This window comes from Mucor velutinosus, assembly GCF_035048745.1.
Source record: "Mucor velutinosus strain NIH1002 chromosome Unknown tig00001564, whole genome shotgun sequence".
Taxonomy (NCBI): Eukaryota; Fungi; Mucoromycota; class Mucoromycetes; order Mucorales; family Mucoraceae; genus Mucor; species Mucor velutinosus.
The window spans coordinates 962,194-978,876 of record NW_027041906.1 but is presented as its reverse complement, the minus strand read 5'-3'; the positions used below and the strand labels follow the sequence as shown (position 1 = coordinate 978,876).

Genomic DNA, 16,683 nt, shown 5'->3' with positions numbered 1-16,683 from the left:
ATGTGGATACATCATTTGAGCCAACTCATCGTTGTTGTTGCCTAGCAACATGGCACTGGTTGCCTAGCAACCGTCTTTTCACATAGATGTCGCATGTCATTTGAATCCTATGCATTCCGCAAAGCACTCCATATCAGATGAATTATGATTTATTTCAAGTTTAGGCATCACAAAGTATGCCTAAGCTGACAATGTAATACTGGAATCACAGCTTGAGTTTTTCCTACAGTCAGTGTGATGGTTCTAGTATGATTTACATGGTCTTGCAGTTGGCCATTGCCTCGAGATAACGTCAAAATCTTGGGCATGTGTCTCTTATCAATGTCAGTGCTGATATTAGCAGATGATTGCAAATGTTCAAACCAAGAGATCGTCTCTGGCAGATGACCTAAAGGCGAAATCAAGTACTGCTCTTTAGTTGTCCCTAGTCGAAGCCGTAGTACATTGTCTTTTTTGTAATCTGTAGCAATGCCACAGCTACCCTTCAGCATAGAGATGGAATCAATGGGGTATTTGCTGTTTTCCTTCTTGTAGACGTGCAGGATCGTGCCTCTGAGGCAAAAGTAGACAGTTCTGCAAGTCATGGAAGAGATTAAACTTGTTGTATCTTTCAAGAATTGGAATAACTTTACCTCCATGAACGATTGATTTCCACTGCGCCTCCAATGCTAGTTTCTTTCTTCAGTCTTACAAATCCTTGTTTATACACTGTACAGCTGTACGAAGGTGGTGGAGATGATGAATATTGTGGAGGTCTATCTCTATTGATGGTCATGAATAGTTAGAAATGAGCAAAAAGCTGAAAGAATGGTGGACATACTGGCCTTTATTCTGTTTTTTTTTTCCTTTCTGTTTATCAGAAACATGGGGGGATTTTGATCGACGATTCATCTAAAAGTTTCATTATCTCTAGGGCACGAAAATCAATTGTAAAACCTCTCGATTCTGGTTGAGTGTGTTCGCATAATAATGTCTTGGATCCTTGAACCAGACCACTGTAATGAGGCAACTATTAGAGGTAACGCCAGTTTCAGCATTAAGAATGATGTGAGCAATACATTATAGTAAACACTTTCTGCAACAAAAACCTAAAAGGAGTACAGGCATATTCGTTATTCACTGACTAAAATGACAGCGCTTATACTACCGTTAGCAGTAAAAATCAGTACTTGTGAATAGATTGCTGTCGTCATGTTTGTAAATGAGATATGTTCTGCAAGAGGGAGACGAATAAATGGATTTCCAGCTTATAGGTCATTGTAATTTAACCGAAGCGAAAACTACCACTTCAGGTGCTTTCCATATACATGCCATGCTGATGAGCTATCTATGAAATTTGCGCACAAAGTAGTGTGTACCCCCCCCCCCCAGCTGCCTCACTTTACCACATTTGATACAAAGTAGATCAAAGTAGGTACACTTGATGTACATTGCAGAATCGTTTTCTGATTAAAATTTACTTTTTGCATGAATAACGTCCCTGAATGCAACTAAATCCAGCACATGATTCGAATTTCTGTGAATCCTAGTGTATCGAAGAAGGAACTGCAGTTGATTGATATCATTTTGATAGACAGAGACAGGAAACGCATCTATATCGTGCCACTGCCACATAGATATGCCATGTAAAATGACTCATTCAAACGTGATGCGCTGTTGCACTAGTGAATCTACACTTGAACCGCATATATTTTATGAGTACAGCTCCAGATAGCATACTGCAATGTCTCCATAGACGCTCTGGTCATATAGCTCAGTCATAAACAAACGAAATTTCATCTATACAGGAAGATTTGTTTCTCAAAATGTATATAAAGAGATCCACTTGAACCTGCTAAAAGAATAACATCAATCTACATTTCGTCTTTAATCATACAATGTAAGTATCTTTCATGCGACGCAACACGTTTATTTACGCATGTAAACTTGTATGTAGATGCGTCAATCAGTTTCACTCTATATTGCTGCTAGTTTAATGTCGATTGCCAGTATTATGCACACCAGTGTTGCTCTTCCAGCCGCTGCTGCTGGTAAAGCAGGTTTAGGCAACACATTGGATGTCACTGTTGGCACGGTTACTGCTGAAGTCAAGGGTCTTTTAAAGGGTGTAGCTAAACCTCAATCCATTGGTAGCAAAGCTCAAGGCCAGAAGGGTGGTTATGTTGCTGGATCCAACATTGGTGATTCTGTCGGAAGCACATTGAAGGGCATTCTTTAATTTCAGGCATCAAATGTAAAAAAAAGTGTATTTGTCCCAATTTCTCTAATAAATCACTATTGTATTCAAGCCTGAATACAGCAGCGATGCTTCCATTGGTGCACTTGTACAAAGTTGCACAGAGAGTAAATCTAATTGTCTATCATTTGCTAGATGTAAAGAAGGCGAATCATTGCACATACTTGATCCATGCATAAAAAGTTGTCTTTACGTGTCATGCCTGATGTGCAAGGGGGTAAGGGCATAGTTTAAAAGAATATGCATACTATAATGTCGAATCAAAAGAATGAATGCCTGTAGGAGCTTTCGTTTTGCATTTAGAAAGCATATTTTCTGATATTTGGCCGCTTTTTTTTTATCATTTCTTTTCACTGTTAATATACATCCAGATCAAAATGCGTTCAATCATTTCCATTGCAGTGATGGCTGTGGTCAGCAGCATCATGATGCAATCAGCACTAGCAGCTCCTGTTGCAGACACTGAAGCAATTGCCAAGAGAGATGATAGCCTGCTTCGTGGATTTGGCATGGGCATTGATGGTGTGATTGTTGGTGTAAAGAGTACCGTAAATGGTGTTGCCAATCCTCAGACTCACGGATCAAGACAAGACACTGAAAGAGCGGCTGCTGAAGCCGGTAGAAATGTGGGTGGTGCTATAGGCAGTGCATTAGTATTATAACCATCCGTGTTATACAGGGAAATTGAGATATGCTTGCAATTACATTTATTTAATTAATTCCAAACCGATCTTTTTCTACGCCAATAGGTAAAGTAGTTATACCACAAAATAAAGTGTTGCTATGCCATTTAAAGTTAATCGCTGTGTTGGTTCCGTGGCACCTTCTCTTAACGTTCATGCATTTTAAAGCGTCTTTGATTTGATATGAGATGCATACAATTTTCCAAATGAAGATGCTCGGTTTATTATGTGGTAGTAGTGGCACGATACAGAGAGATCTTCAGGCAACACTTTTTGATTTATTAAATTTTAATCATTCTAATAATACCAACACAACTCACGAGCCACGGCATATATTTGATCACATTCAAAATGGGCAAAGCATAAAAGTGGCACATTTCGTGCCTAATTTTAGTAGCATTTTCATTTCACATGTTACACTGCAATAAATTGTTTGAATATTACAGTGAAACTTATGGAGATTAAATCAAACATCAGAACCCTACTGTATATACAATGTAAATCATATGTCTTGGTGCCAAGCGTTTGCTGCTTGCTGATACTATATAAAAGCTTATATAGACTGTAGGGCACATAAGCATGACCCACCTTAGTTGCCATGATGAAGCATTGCGCTTATATAGAGACGATTGCTGCATGGATGTCTGGATGATGATGATTGACACAACACTGCACATACAACATGGATTCATTGAACTAAACGCTTTTTTTCCCCTACAATAGAGACGTAGTACTAGACTGTGATACATTTCGCATTAGAGTTAGCTGAAAGATCCAAGGCCCAAATGGTGTAATTGGGTTATTGGTGATCTGGGATGTTCAGTGTATGTACACAGGTAGAGCAGTAATAAGATGGACGCTCAGTCTGACCAAGCAGCCGAGAAACAACAAGTTGAATCTTACATGAATGTCTAATAGCTGGATTTGGCATGCTTCGTCTGTTCTTTTACATGTTTAAATAGTCGAGGTATCACAAGACATACCCCTTTTCCTCAATTAATTACAGTGTTGCACACACAATTAGACTCTTTATACAATAAGCCCGCCTTTCTTCTATAACAAGTATCTCGTCTTTGCACTTTTGCGCTTCTTCTTTACCTTTTCTCTCTTTTCTTAACTTTTATATATACGACTCGACATGACAACCGACGAAGTCATTGCGCCCAATTGTCAAGGCTGCTCCAAATTGATTGAAGAAGGTGCTGTCGTTGCATTTGGTGATTCCTTATTTCATGTCAAATGGTAACAAAAGCATTGCCTTACCCGACGAGGCAGGGATTAAACTTTTCAATAGCTTCATCTGTGCTAAATGCGGTGAATGTGTGGATGACAAGACAAATCTATTACTGCTGGATGATGGCAGACCCGTATGCGACAGCTGCTCCTATACATGTGTGGCATGCAATCAAATTATTCGAGATGAAGCCATCATGACAGGTAAATAGCTACACGTTTCCATGCGTGCCATTGCCTAAACACTCACATTCTAATAGGAGAAAAAGCCTATCATTCCAACTGCTTCAAATGCGTTTCCTGTGACAAGACAATCGACGATTTGATATTCACTCAAACTGCCAAGGTCTGCATTACAAATAAGATGTATTAGGTTTCATGTATAAAAAAAAAATTAAACAAGGGGACCTTTTCGAAATCAAATAGCTCGGCTTATTAACGCTCTGTTTCTTTTCTTTAATAGGGCATTTACTGTACTGCTTGCAACGAAATTAGAAAGGCTGAGAAATCCAGCAAGAAAGCCAAGGTAAAGACGAGAGAAGCTTCATTTCAATCTTGGATGTCTAATGAGACCTAATGTAAGCAGGCTACTACTGCTACAGGTGCTACTACAAAGACATCGGAGTCATCGCTGAGCCTCGGCTACCAACAACACTCTCATCAACAGCCTTTGTCCTGCAGTCCACAGGATCAAGTGCGATCCATGATCAATCAGCCAAAGCTGCCTACACCAGTGCGTTCTCGCAGCAATTCCCTGAAACAAAAGACCAGCCTGGAGAGCAGCAGCAGCATCAGCAGCAGCAGCATCAGCAGCACAAGCATCTTGCCAGACTTTACATTTTCCTTTTTTGAAAACGATTCGAGCGAATTAGATAATCTATCCAACACACTGGGCGCTAATTTGGCGCTGGGTAGCACTGGCAAAGAGCACGAGGAATCTACACCACAGTATCGCATCAAACGAGCATCAGAGATTTTGCAGTCTTCGCTTCGCACGTCTTCTCTGAGTAAATCAAGCTTTGAGCCCACCACAGCAACACACAATGAAGAACTGGTGGAAACTCGATCTAGACTGAAAGAACTCGAAGAAAATTACAAAGTGTTGCAGGTATGTAAACCACCATCTTGGGCTTTCTGAGTTACTTAATTGCAGTGATGGCAGGATGCAAGCCAACAAGCTTTGAATGAATTTTCGCAGCTCAAGGACGATTTCGAGCGAGAATCCAATATCAAAAGACAGCAGGAGTTTACCATTGTGTCACTCATGAAGAAGTCGGGTGGTTTGCTGTCTAGAAAGGAAATTGACAAGCTTGCTTATTTGAGAGTGGAGCTCGAACGCACATGCAAGGAGCTGATCCATTACCGCGACAAGATTGCAGCTGCCATTGATGAGAGCATGACCAGCAGGTAAGACATGTCCGTGCTGTTCACTTTGCGTTGATTTAACATGTCTCATTCATAAGCAGTGTGCATTCCAGCTATCAGAAATCGCTCAAATCACAGATCAAATCATTGACACAGGAACGGGACGCTTTAAAATCTCAGACAAAGGACCTGACAACATCTCGCGACGAAATCATACATGAAATGGTTCTACTCAACACTAAGAATGCAGAATTAACCACCATGAACAACGATTTATCCAGAAGAGCCATTGAGAAAGAAGAAGCCACATCGACGCATTTGGGTGCCATGCCACTATCCAACTCATCACCGCCCCTCTCACCCTCACAGTCATCCGACACCTCTTCTGTCGTGCCGCCCTCCACTATACAACAGCAGCAGCGTCCACGCAGGCCATCCAATGCCAGCTCAGTCATGTTCAATGTGTCGTCCAGAAAGAGCTTCATATCTGATCAAACACCTACGCTTTTTCGTCTCAAAAAGAAGGGCAGTACCATGTTTGGCAAACTCGGTGCAACGACAACAACCAGCACCACTAAATCAAGTAAATTAGATACACCAGCAGCACCAATGCCTACCGCTTCCACTTCCTCCTCTTCCTCTATATTTAGAACCACATCAAGATCTATTTATAACAACCCAAATTACAGCAGCAGTTTACAGAGTTTGAGCTATCAAGACAGCCACAGTCTGGGCAAATCAAGCAAGAAATCATTCATGGAATCCAGCGCATCCTTGTCTCATGCTGGTCATGAGAGCCATTCCTTCCAACCCACCTCCTTCTTGCGACCTGTGAAATGCGGATCTTGCGGTGATAAGATTTGGGGCAGAAGCGAATACCGTTGTGATGGATGTGGATTCTCGTCTCATTCCAAATGTCTGAGCAAGGTACCTCAGCATTGCACAGCAGCTCAAACAAGCAGCAGCTTTGATTTGGGCTATCCTTCCTCTGCTTCCTTTGACAACACAAGTGGGCCCATGGATATCGAAAACAAGCCCTTGCCTCAGCAACCCAAGAAATCGCTATCAGGTACCCATAGAGAGCTGTATATTGGATGGTTGCATAGATACTAACCACAATATTGTATTTTTAGAATGTAGCATGTTTGGTGGAGATTTGTCAGAACGTGTTCATGCTGAAAACCGTAGTGTACCACTCATTGTTCAAGAATGCATCAAGGAAGTCGAAGCACGTGGTTTGGACTATGAAGGTATATACCGAAAATCAGGTGGTGCAGCACAAATCCGTGCTATACAACTGGCCTTTGAAAATGGCGAGCCTATCAACCTGAGCGACGAAGAAGAATACAATGACATTTGCGCTATTACAAGTGTGCTCAAGCAGTATTTCAGAGACCTCCCTAACCCTCTGTTGACCTGCGAGCACTATGATAGCTTTATTCAAGTGGCGAGTAAGTACTAGGACGTTTGCCATGTGGATGTTGAAACCAGTAACTCATGCTCTCCATGTTTATAGCATTAGATCATAACGAAAAGAAAATGGAAGCCTTTTCCAACATACTACACCAACTTCCCAAAGCACATTACGACACCATTGCCCTGCTTTTCCAACATCTCGTTAAAGTGTACCAACATTCGGATGCCAACAGAATGTCTGTCAAGAACCTGGCCATGGTATTTGCGCCTACACTAATGCGACACAGCGATGCATCCCGCGATTTCCTTGACATCAGTTACAAGAATGCCACCATCGAATACATACTTTTGCATGCAGTCGAGTTATTCTCGACAGCTAGCAATCCTGCTTGCTAAATAGTCCCTCATATATCCATGCCTTTCTCCTTTCCTTTCATCAATCCTTCCTTTATTTGTGTATAGTTTTCGTCCTTCATTTTTTTGTTACCCAATTTCAATTATTAAATTATGAGCATGTTCTATGTGTTGACACTTTAAAAACAAAAAGACCTTATGTATATCACTCTGGCGCATGGCGATTTAAATTGACCTTGACACGACGTTAACGTCAAAATGAGCCACCTTAATTTTAGGAAAAAGTTCCTTAATGTCTGTTTGCATATTGGATGAATTACAAAAGAACTAGAGCGATGCAAATATGAAGCGTTTTATAGGCTTTCAAGCAAATGAGGTTGGGGCTAAAACATTCAAAAAAGTAGACAAACAAATCATATCCTTTCAAAATTTTAAAGAATTGTGTGCCGTACAAGGTAAATAAAACCACTGGCAAAGCCGACAATGGAGAGAGGGGTTTGGGGAAGAAAATAACGCATCTAATTCAACACTTGATAGCATTGATTTATAGGGGGGGTTTTTACCGTAGCAAAGCAAAGGTGCAAAGCCATGGTAATAAGGCGTCTAATCCAACACTTGGTAACATTGATCTATATGAGGGCTTGATCGCAGCGAAGCAAGCGTGCAAGACCATAGTAATCAAGCAGTAAATTGGGTTTTCATTTCCATTGTTAATAAGCTTCCCAACATCAGAAGGCATCAGAATTCGCATGAATCAGCTTTCCCAAAGTCAATATGCCTCTTGTTCGAATTAGAAGTTGCACAGGCTGCAGAACTGCCCTCCCAGAAGACTTCAGCTACTAAAGATGTGATTCATGCCGTGCAAATAAAAGCTATAAAGCAATACATAACCAAATTGGACAGTTTTCAAGCCTTCATATCTTGACATGTAGACCTTTCTGAGCCACTGGAATAACGCCAAACGATTGTACTCGAGTAGTAGTAACTTCCTGACACCTTTGCTCAACTTTTTGGGCAAAAAAAACATGGCCAAAAATCGACCAAAAAGCATGAGGTACCCCTCATGGTTTTCATCGAAAATCAAACGATCGCGTTTTTCAACTTGAAAATGAAGACTTTTACTATGGTATATACTGAATCAAAATGTTTCGCTCGATCCAAAGCAACCTCTGAAACCACTTTTATGAGATGATCATATGCAAAATATGACTATTTTCGCTAAAAACCTCATTTTATATTTTATTAAATTGCTCAATAATTTCAGTCAAAACACTTATTACAGTTAGCACCATTGGAAGCGCCTTGAAAAGTACTTCAAGAATGTATTAGGAAGCGTAGGGTGATTATCACAATTTATATAATCGAATATCATAGAATAGATTAAAGAAGTCGAAAAAAGACGAAATATGTCCAATCTTGAACAGAAAAAGAAGCTGAGTTTGAATCAATTTTGGCAACGGCGGCTTGCTCCATCGAGCATAGCAAGATAGATTAGCTAGTAGTAGTATACACGAAAACGTAAGTTTTAAATGAAGCAGGTACGGCAAATTGAGATGTAAAGTGGTCGTAAACATACAGTCTTGGTATAGAAAATGCGAGATCGTCTCCCTTTTCATAATTACATATTAACTTACAGTAAGGCTAGTACGTTACAAAATTTATGCACTGGGGAATCTTGGTGTTTATTGTCTAATCTACATGTCTGCAAAAAATGCCGTGGTTCTAATGTCCTTTTTCTTTTCAGCCTTCATTTTCTTTTGCGTCTTTTTTCTCTTCTTCTTTTCCTTTTCATCATCTGAATCAGTGCCCCAGCCATCGTCATCATCGTCGTTGTCCTCTGCTTTGGGTGTGGCTTCTGGTTGTGCTGTCTTTTCCCCTTCGTCCTCCTCCTTGTCCTCGGTATTTTCATCCAGATTCTCTTCCTCAGCAGCAGCAGCAGCCTCTTCTTCCTCTTGGAATAAATGAGCTACATCCCAAAACTGTAATGTATCGTCATGTCCACTAGAGACTAGATACTTTTTGTCGTGGCTCAATACCAAATTTTCAATAGGCATATCTTCACCATGATCTCCCAAAACACCATGAAATTGGTTAGGCAAAATAGAAACCAAACTATAGAATGGGAATGATATGAGTACGTCATATCAACACTCTCAAAGAGAACACAGCTTACCGAATAATACCATCACTGCTGCCCGTACAAATGGTATCCTCATCCAATTTACAGATAGCATCAATTGAGTTGGGATGACCCATGATACGATCATTGTAATCTCCCCAGTCTCCCCAGGACCATAATGTCAATACACCATCTTGTGTACCGACCACTGCTTTTTTGCCATTTTTCACCAGTGCGACCGAGAGTAGTTCATCCTCCATTTGATCTGACATGGCAGCTACATTTGGCTTGCGGATGTCCCATGTGGATAGGTACCCATCGCCTCCAACAGCTACTAAAGTGCGATGGTGTTTGTTGAATGTCATGTCTGCAATGAAATCCTCGTGTTCTGTGTAAGTTTGTACTGGTGTTTCTTTTCTGCTGTCCCAGATCTATGTATGCCATCATTTAGCAGAGGCTTTGAAGCATAAATAGTAGACAACTTGCCTTGATCACACCTTGGTCATCTCCACTAGCCATCATATTTTCGTCAATGACCAAGAGGGAATTGATGGGCGATCTACAAGCAAATACAACATTGTCAGCATTTACTGATCAAGTTCTGCAATAGTCCTCTCACATACTCATGCGTCGTTTCTCTCACTTTGATAGCCTTTCCGGTCTCTGTATCTAAAAGTTGGATGGATCTGTCCCGAGAGATACCGTAAATGCCTTTGATATATACATGTCAAAATTCAAATTAACATGAATATGCTCCAGCCACTTGGCTATTACCTGATCCATCAGGAGTAAATGACACGCCTCTGCATGACTTTTTAAATGCCCGGGTTGTCCACAAGTGCTCATGCCCTTCCAATCCATAGCGATGGCTAAACGATCATCATTGTCAATACTACAGATTAGATGCTTTGACTAAACTTTACCATTGAATACGGCCATTGATCATACCAGTAGCGACAATGTCATTGCTGGGGTGGAGATCTAAATGGAAGATGTTGTCTTCAAATTGCAATGGAGCAGGTTTGTTCTCGCCTGGATTCATCGTTTTTTGTATAAAATGGAAAGCAAAGCAAAGCTCTAGATTTTGCTCTATCAATCCATGTATGGTGCCTAGAGTAAAAACGGTCCCATCATGACAGATCAAACAATGCGAGAGGCTTTGTCTCTTGGACTCAATCATGCATGAATGCCATGATTCAAACTCCTTGGATGTAATTTGTGTGAATAGCAATCTCGTCAGGTCTCCTTAATTGACAATAGGGAAGCCAGGTTATAATTTGAACTCGAACGCATGATGCCTTTACCTTATTTCCAGAGATAGCTAAACGCACCGCATCTCCCTTACATACCATGACATGTAAACGTCTGATTTAGAGCGACACACAAACAGATGAACAAAAACGCATATATACCAACTTACATTTTGTGCTTAAAAATCCTCTTTTTTTGCTCTGTTAATCTGTTGACCTATCTATATATTACTGCTTTTATCATATTCTAACAAAGGATGGGACAAGTACATGTGGATGCTCTGAAATCAGTGACGACATCCTACAACTACAACTCAGCGGCGGTTTTCCTAATGCTCATAAAAAGGGAATACGTGCCTTTACTCACTTTCTACAATTACAATAACAACAAAAAGCGAAAACCGACTCCTTCTTCTTCTTCATCTACCAAACACAAAAGCAGCAATACTATGACACACTCACCTACCTCACCTCATAGCACAGACGCTGCTACTACTGCTGCCATAGACATTGATCAAACCAGCCAAGATTTTCAATCATCCGTAGAAGAAAGAAAGCAATCCGTCCATTCATTCCGTGTCTTGGACTCACAAAAGGACACAGAGTCAGACAAGGATCTAATTATCCACTCGTTGCATGAATCGCTTCATATACACAAGGAGATCCTGGAACGTATTCAGAATGAAAAGGAAAAGTATCAGAGCCAAGTAGAGCAGGAAAGACAAGAGGAGAAGAAATCATTGGAGAGTTGGAGACAGGCATCTCAGCAGGTTTTGGAGGAGCAGCACGACCGATGCCAAGAACTAGAGCAAAACATTGCTCTGCTAAAACAAGAACTCGAGGCCAAGAAGGAAGCATATCAGAAACTAGAGGTGAATTTCTACTCCTACGTCAAGCAGATTCGGGTGACGGACGACGATTTGTCTACAATCCAGCCTGAGATATCGCACTTGTTGAGCCAATTGAACAATACATGTATGGGTCTCAAGTCCAAGATGGACCGACAGGGTGGCACTGATTTCGTGTTTGAGCATTGGCCAGACAAGGTGGATGCCATCAAGAAATACATGATGCCAACAAGCGATGGTTTACTAGACACATCCTACATTACGCTGTTTGTGGAAAAGTATCTGATCAATACATTGCTGATCCATGTGCTGGATGTGCCCATTCACTTGGGTGTTTCCATCAATGATGCGTTTCAAGAGCTGGATGATTGGATGGCAAGCCGCAACAAGGAATGGTCTCATCGTCTAAGACAGCAGGTGTGTGCTCTGGTGGTCCAGCAGCCTGCAGATGAAGAAGCTCAAATCCAAGCAGCCAAGGACCAACTACTGCAAGACATTGTATCTGTGCTAGGTTCAGTATATCCTGCACTGAAGCAAGATCCTAAAAAGATTGAAAATCTTATTCAAAGAGCTTCTAAATTAAACTTGGCTGTCAAGGGACAAGAAATTAAAATCGAGCGCTTGCCTGTTGAGGAAGGTGTGACACAGTTCAATGGGGAGACGATGAAAGCAACCGCCAAGGGAAAGCCAAATGGTATTGTATTCCTGGTTATCACTCCTACCTTTGTAGCAAGAGACGAGCTGGACAACGAGCATGGATTTACTGTACCAGGAAAGGTGTTTTGCGTCGAGCAGGAGCAAGAAGAGGAGGATCCAGAAGTGGATTCAGCAGTGGTTCCAGCATTGGATGTACCTGAAGATATTCATGATCAACAGGATCAAGACATGGACCAAGAACCTTCTAAAAAACAGAAATTTTCGAGCAATCAAGAGCCTGAGGCGGAAGCTACAAGCGACACTGAAAAGACAGAGATTTCTTAGTGATTATACCTTCCTATTCATCAAATAAAGAGCATTCTATTCATTGACATTGGACACATTCTAGAGGAAAACAAGTCACCGTTGTGCACTTGGCTCGAAAGCTTTTTTTTTGTAGTGTGATTTCAGGATCCCTTCTTTTTTCTTCTTTTTTTTTTTTTTCTTTGTTATATTCTTATAAACTTCGACAGGCAATCATGGCACAAGCACCTGTTTCAGCTGATGTTCTTCAACAGTTAGCCCCTGTTCTCACCAGTCTTTTATCGTCTGACAACAACCAAAGGTAAGACCTACATCCAGCAGTAATGCCACATGTGTTAATGGCTGTAACTATTATTAGAGCTTCCGCTGAAGCACAGTTGAACGATAATTGGGTTGCTCAACAGCCTGATCTGTTGCTTCTTGGACTCGCTCAGTTTGTTGCTAATAACAGTGAACTTCAAGTAAGGACGACGTGCGTTAGACATTGATCTCGAGTACTAACCACAAGTTTCTTGATGCCAGCTTCGCTCTCATTGTAGTGTTCTCTTGCGTCGTTTAGCTTACAAGCAATTCACCACAAGCGCCAATCCCGATACTCGTCTTTGGGATATCGTCCAAGAATCCACCCGTTTGGGTGTCAAGGAACTCTTGTTGATTGCACTTGCCAATGAGACTGATCAAAGCACTAGACACAAGATTTCCGACACCATTGCTGAAGTTGCCAGATCTGATTTGAGTGACGGAAGTAAGTATTATATTCAGGACAGGGAAAGGGGGAAAGAGAGGACAGGGTTTGCTGATCGACTGTCCATAAAATGATAGACAAGTGGGATTCTTTGTTGAAGGCCTTGTTTGAGTGCTCTCAATCTCCCAATGCTGCTCTCAGAGAGTCAGCTTTCCGCATCTTTGCATCCGTTCCTGAGCTCATTGCTGGTCAACACACTGATGCCCTCAAGAATGTCTTTTTGACTAGTTTGACTGATGCCGAAAGTCAATCTGTAAGTATTTGGTAAAAACAAGAGGACAGGACAAGTGGATGTTTAACTGCTGTTATGGTATAGGTTCGTTTGGAGGCCATGAAGGCTGCTGCTGCATACATCATTCAAGCTGATGAAACTGTTCAAAAAAGCTTAGGTGATTTGATGCCTCACATGCTCGATGTAAATATTGCATACAAACAAGATGCTGATTCCACTTTTTCATATTCATTGTCTCTGATATCATTGTTATTAGCCCTTGTCCCCTATTATTGCTGCTCGCGATGATCAAGTTCTCGTTGATGCACTTGTGGTTCTTATCGAGCTGGGTGACACCTGTCCCAAGCTCTTCCGTCCCGTCTTTGCCAACGTCCTGACCGTCATGGTCTCCATCGCCAAAGACAAGTCATTTGACGATCGTGCTCGTCATACTGCTCTCGAGCTCTTGTTGACCTTGTCTGAAGCTGCTCCTCCCATGGCCCGCAAGACCCCCAATTTTGCCACTGAAATTATTCCTGTTGCCATGGAGATGATTACTGATATTGATGATGATGAATCTTGGTACACCACTGACGATGTAAGTAAACACGATGCTAGCATGCTTCAATGACAGACACACTAACATAGCTCTCTGTAGTTGGAAGAGGACGATAGCGAGGAGAACCATGTGATGGGTGAAAGCACTTTGGACAGAATTGCCCGTACATTGGGTGGTAAGACTGTTGTACCTGTCGCTTTCCAATATATTCCTCAAATGCTTCAATCTGGTGAATGGCAACAACGTCGTGCTGGTCTTATGGCCATTTCCTCTATCGGTGAAGGTTCCATCAAGATCATGAAGCCTGAACTCTCCAACATTATCAACATGATTTTGCCTTCTTTCAAGGATGCTCACCCTCGTGTGCGTTACGCTGCTTGTAACGCTATCGGTCAAATGTCCACTGATTTCTCTCCTTACATCCAAAAGCACTTTCACGAAACTGTCATCAGCGCTCTCTTGCCTGTCATGGAGGATGCTCAACCTCGTATTCAAGCCCATGCTGCTGCTGCCATGGTCAATTTCTGTGAGGAAGCTGACAAGAAGATCTTGGACCCTTACCTTGATGCTATCTTTGAGCGTCTCTTGATCCTCCTCAAGACCTCCAAGACCTATGTTCAAGAACAAGCCATCACCACCATCGCTACTGTCGCTGATTGTGCTGAAGACCGTTTCAACAAGTACCACAGTGTCATTATGCCTCTTTTGCTCGATATCCTCCGTCAAGCCAGTGATAAACAATACCGTCTTTTGCGTTCTAGAGCCATTGAGTGTGCTTCTCTCATCGGTCTTGCTATTGGAAAGGACGTCTTTGCACCTTATACTGCCGACTTTATCAACATCCTCGCTGAAATCCAACAATCTGTCACTGATGCTGATGATGTACAAACCACCTACCTTTTGGCCGCCTGGGCTCGTATGTGTAAGATGATGGGTCAAGACTTCTTGCCCTATCTCCCCAACATCATGCCTCCTCTTTTGCAATCTGCCAAGCTTACCCCTGAATTCACTTTTGTGGATCCTGAGGAAGAGGATGTCGATTCCAAGTACCCTACTGACGACGGCTGGGAGTTTGTCGGCATCAACGGTCAACAAATCGGTATCAAGACCTCTGTTCTGGAAGAAAAGCACACTGCTATCGAGATGCTCGTCTCTTACGCTCGTGATTTGGGAGCTGGTTTCTTGCCTTATGTCGCTCAAGTGCTCGAGATTGCCTTGCCTTTGTTAAAGTTCTACTTCCACGATGGTGTCAGACATGCCGCTGCTGCTCTTATTCCCGTTCTCCTCAAAGATGCCAAGGATGCCAACGTTGCTCCTGGTGAACTCGCCAACATGTGGAACACCATCTTTGAGAAGCTCGCTAAAATTATGACCATTGAAGACGATATCACTTTCTTGGCTCAAACCTATGCCACTTTCTCTGAATGTTTGGATGTTTTGGGTGAACACTGTCTCCAACCTGCTCAAATCGAGAGCTTTGTCAAGGGCACTGAAGAACAATTAACCAAGTTCTTGGAACGTTTGACTGAGCGTGAACAAGAAAAGCAAGCTGGCGAGTACGATGCTGAGGATGAAGAGCAACTCGCTGATGAAGAGGCCACCGAGGAGGATGCCTTGAGCGAATTAGCCCGTGCTATGCAATCTCTGTTCAAGGCTCTCGGTCCCAACTTTTTGCCTTACTTTGACAAGATGTTGCCCTTGATTGTCCAATTCTTATCTCATCCCAATAACGCTGCTCGTCAATGGGCTATTTGCGTGTTTGATGATCTCGTAGAATTCACTGGACCCGCCTCCTTCAATTACTCCAACTACTTTTTGCAGGCAATGGTTGCTGGTGTCTCTGACAAAGCTACTGAAGTTCGCCAAGCCTCTGCTTATGGTGTCGGTATCATGGGCCAATTCGGTGGTCCTCAATACGCTGATGCTTGTGCTGCCGCTTTGGAACATTTGTTTGCTCTAATCAACGCTCCCGATGCCCGTGAAGATGGCACTGTCTACGTTACTGAAAATGCTATCTCTGCCATTGCCAAGATTTGTAAATTCAACAGCTCCAAGTTCCAATTAGAGCCTGTGTTGGCTGCATGGTTTGCTACCTTACCCATCTTAAACGACGATCAAGAAGCACCTATTGTATACACTTACTTGCTTGATCTCTTGGAAGCCAACCATCCTAGTATCTTGGGTCCCAACAATGCTAACATCCCTCAACTCGTCAAGATCTTCACTGAAGTATTGGCTGCTGATATCTTATCTCCTGAATTAGCTGCTCGTATGGTGAATCATTTAAAAGTGATCTTGGGTGGCCTGGATGAAAACACTCGCAATCAATTATGGAACGCTATTTCTGTCGAAACAAGAACCATCCTTCAAAAGAAGGGTTATGTATAATCCTGATCACTATCTTTTTTTATTTCTTATCATATAACTCTCTACTCTATTCTTGCCCGTTCCTCTGCTATAATAACTCTGCAAGAAAGCAAACATCCCACACACTCAAACATTGCTCCCCTTTCCCCATTTTTATAATTGTAGACACCCTTTTTATTCCTTTTTATAATAAACATTTCCATCTACCTTCCTAGGATTTTGAATATGAGATGAGTGTATAGAATGAAAGATGACAACTCAAATGCTGATCAAAGCTCTTGCTCAGAGCAAAAAATAAGGAAATGTACCGTCACCAAAAAGTCTTGTTCAGTGTAAA

General features: G+C 41.9%; 7 protein-coding genes across 7 annotated transcripts; 5 read left to right on the top strand and 2 right to left on the bottom strand.

Moving 5' to 3' along the window:
- Positions 1-160: 160 nt before the first annotated feature.
- Positions 161-775, bottom strand: ATC70_010595 (uncharacterized protein; the record flags this gene model as incomplete). The annotated part of the gene is made up of 3 exons (XM_064829808.1): positions 161-199; positions 258-573; positions 633-775. 3 exons carry the CDS (start codon positions 773-775, stop codon positions 161-163), a joined length of 498 nt encoding a protein of 165 aa, XP_064682310.1.
- Positions 776-1,936: 1,161 nt separating this feature from the next.
- On the top strand, positions 1,937-2,218 carry ATC70_010594 (uncharacterized protein; the record flags this gene model as incomplete). Its single annotated transcript, XM_064829807.1, has 1 exon — positions 1,937-2,218. One exon carries the CDS (start codon positions 1,937-1,939, stop codon positions 2,216-2,218), a length of 282 nt encoding a protein of 93 aa, XP_064682309.1.
- A 395-nt stretch (positions 2,219-2,613) lies between these two features.
- Positions 2,614-2,898, top strand: ATC70_010593 (uncharacterized protein; the record flags this gene model as incomplete). The annotated part of the gene is made up of 1 exon (XM_064829806.1): positions 2,614-2,898. One exon carries the CDS (start codon positions 2,614-2,616, stop codon positions 2,896-2,898), a length of 285 nt encoding a protein of 94 aa, XP_064682308.1.
- Positions 2,899-4,057: 1,159 nt separating this feature from the next.
- ATC70_010592 (uncharacterized protein) lies at positions 4,058-7,329 on the top strand (the record flags this gene model as incomplete). The annotated part of the gene is made up of 9 exons (XM_064829805.1): positions 4,058-4,161; positions 4,214-4,356; positions 4,413-4,498; positions 4,616-4,678; positions 4,739-5,260; positions 5,315-5,559; positions 5,619-6,586; positions 6,651-6,968; positions 7,034-7,329. 9 exons carry the CDS (start codon positions 4,058-4,060, stop codon positions 7,327-7,329), a joined length of 2,745 nt encoding a protein of 914 aa, XP_064682307.1.
- Positions 7,330-8,981: 1,652 nt separating this feature from the next.
- Positions 8,982-10,448, bottom strand: ATC70_010591 (Aminopeptidase; the record flags this gene model as incomplete). Its single annotated transcript, XM_064829804.1, has 6 exons — positions 8,982-9,399; positions 9,461-9,837; positions 9,893-9,965; positions 10,030-10,117; positions 10,181-10,275; positions 10,330-10,448. The coding sequence occupies 6 exons, from the start codon at positions 10,446-10,448 to the stop codon at positions 8,982-8,984; spliced, it is 1,170 nt and encodes a 389-aa protein (XP_064682306.1).
- A 657-nt stretch (positions 10,449-11,105) lies between these two features.
- On the top strand, positions 11,106-12,485 carry POM33_2 (Transmembrane nucleoporin; the record flags this gene model as incomplete). The annotated part of the gene is made up of 1 exon (XM_064829803.1): positions 11,106-12,485. One exon carries the CDS (start codon positions 11,106-11,108, stop codon positions 12,483-12,485), a length of 1,380 nt encoding a protein of 459 aa, XP_064682305.1.
- Positions 12,486-12,679: 194 nt separating this feature from the next.
- On the top strand, positions 12,680-16,367 carry HST2 (Sir2 histone deacetylase Hst2; the record flags this gene model as incomplete). Its single annotated transcript, XM_064829802.1, has 7 exons — positions 12,680-12,765; positions 12,823-12,925; positions 12,987-13,209; positions 13,287-13,462; positions 13,526-13,624; positions 13,698-14,018; positions 14,079-16,367. 7 exons carry the CDS (start codon positions 12,680-12,682, stop codon positions 16,365-16,367), a joined length of 3,297 nt encoding a protein of 1,098 aa, XP_064682304.1.
- Positions 16,368-16,683: the final 316 nt, after the last annotated feature.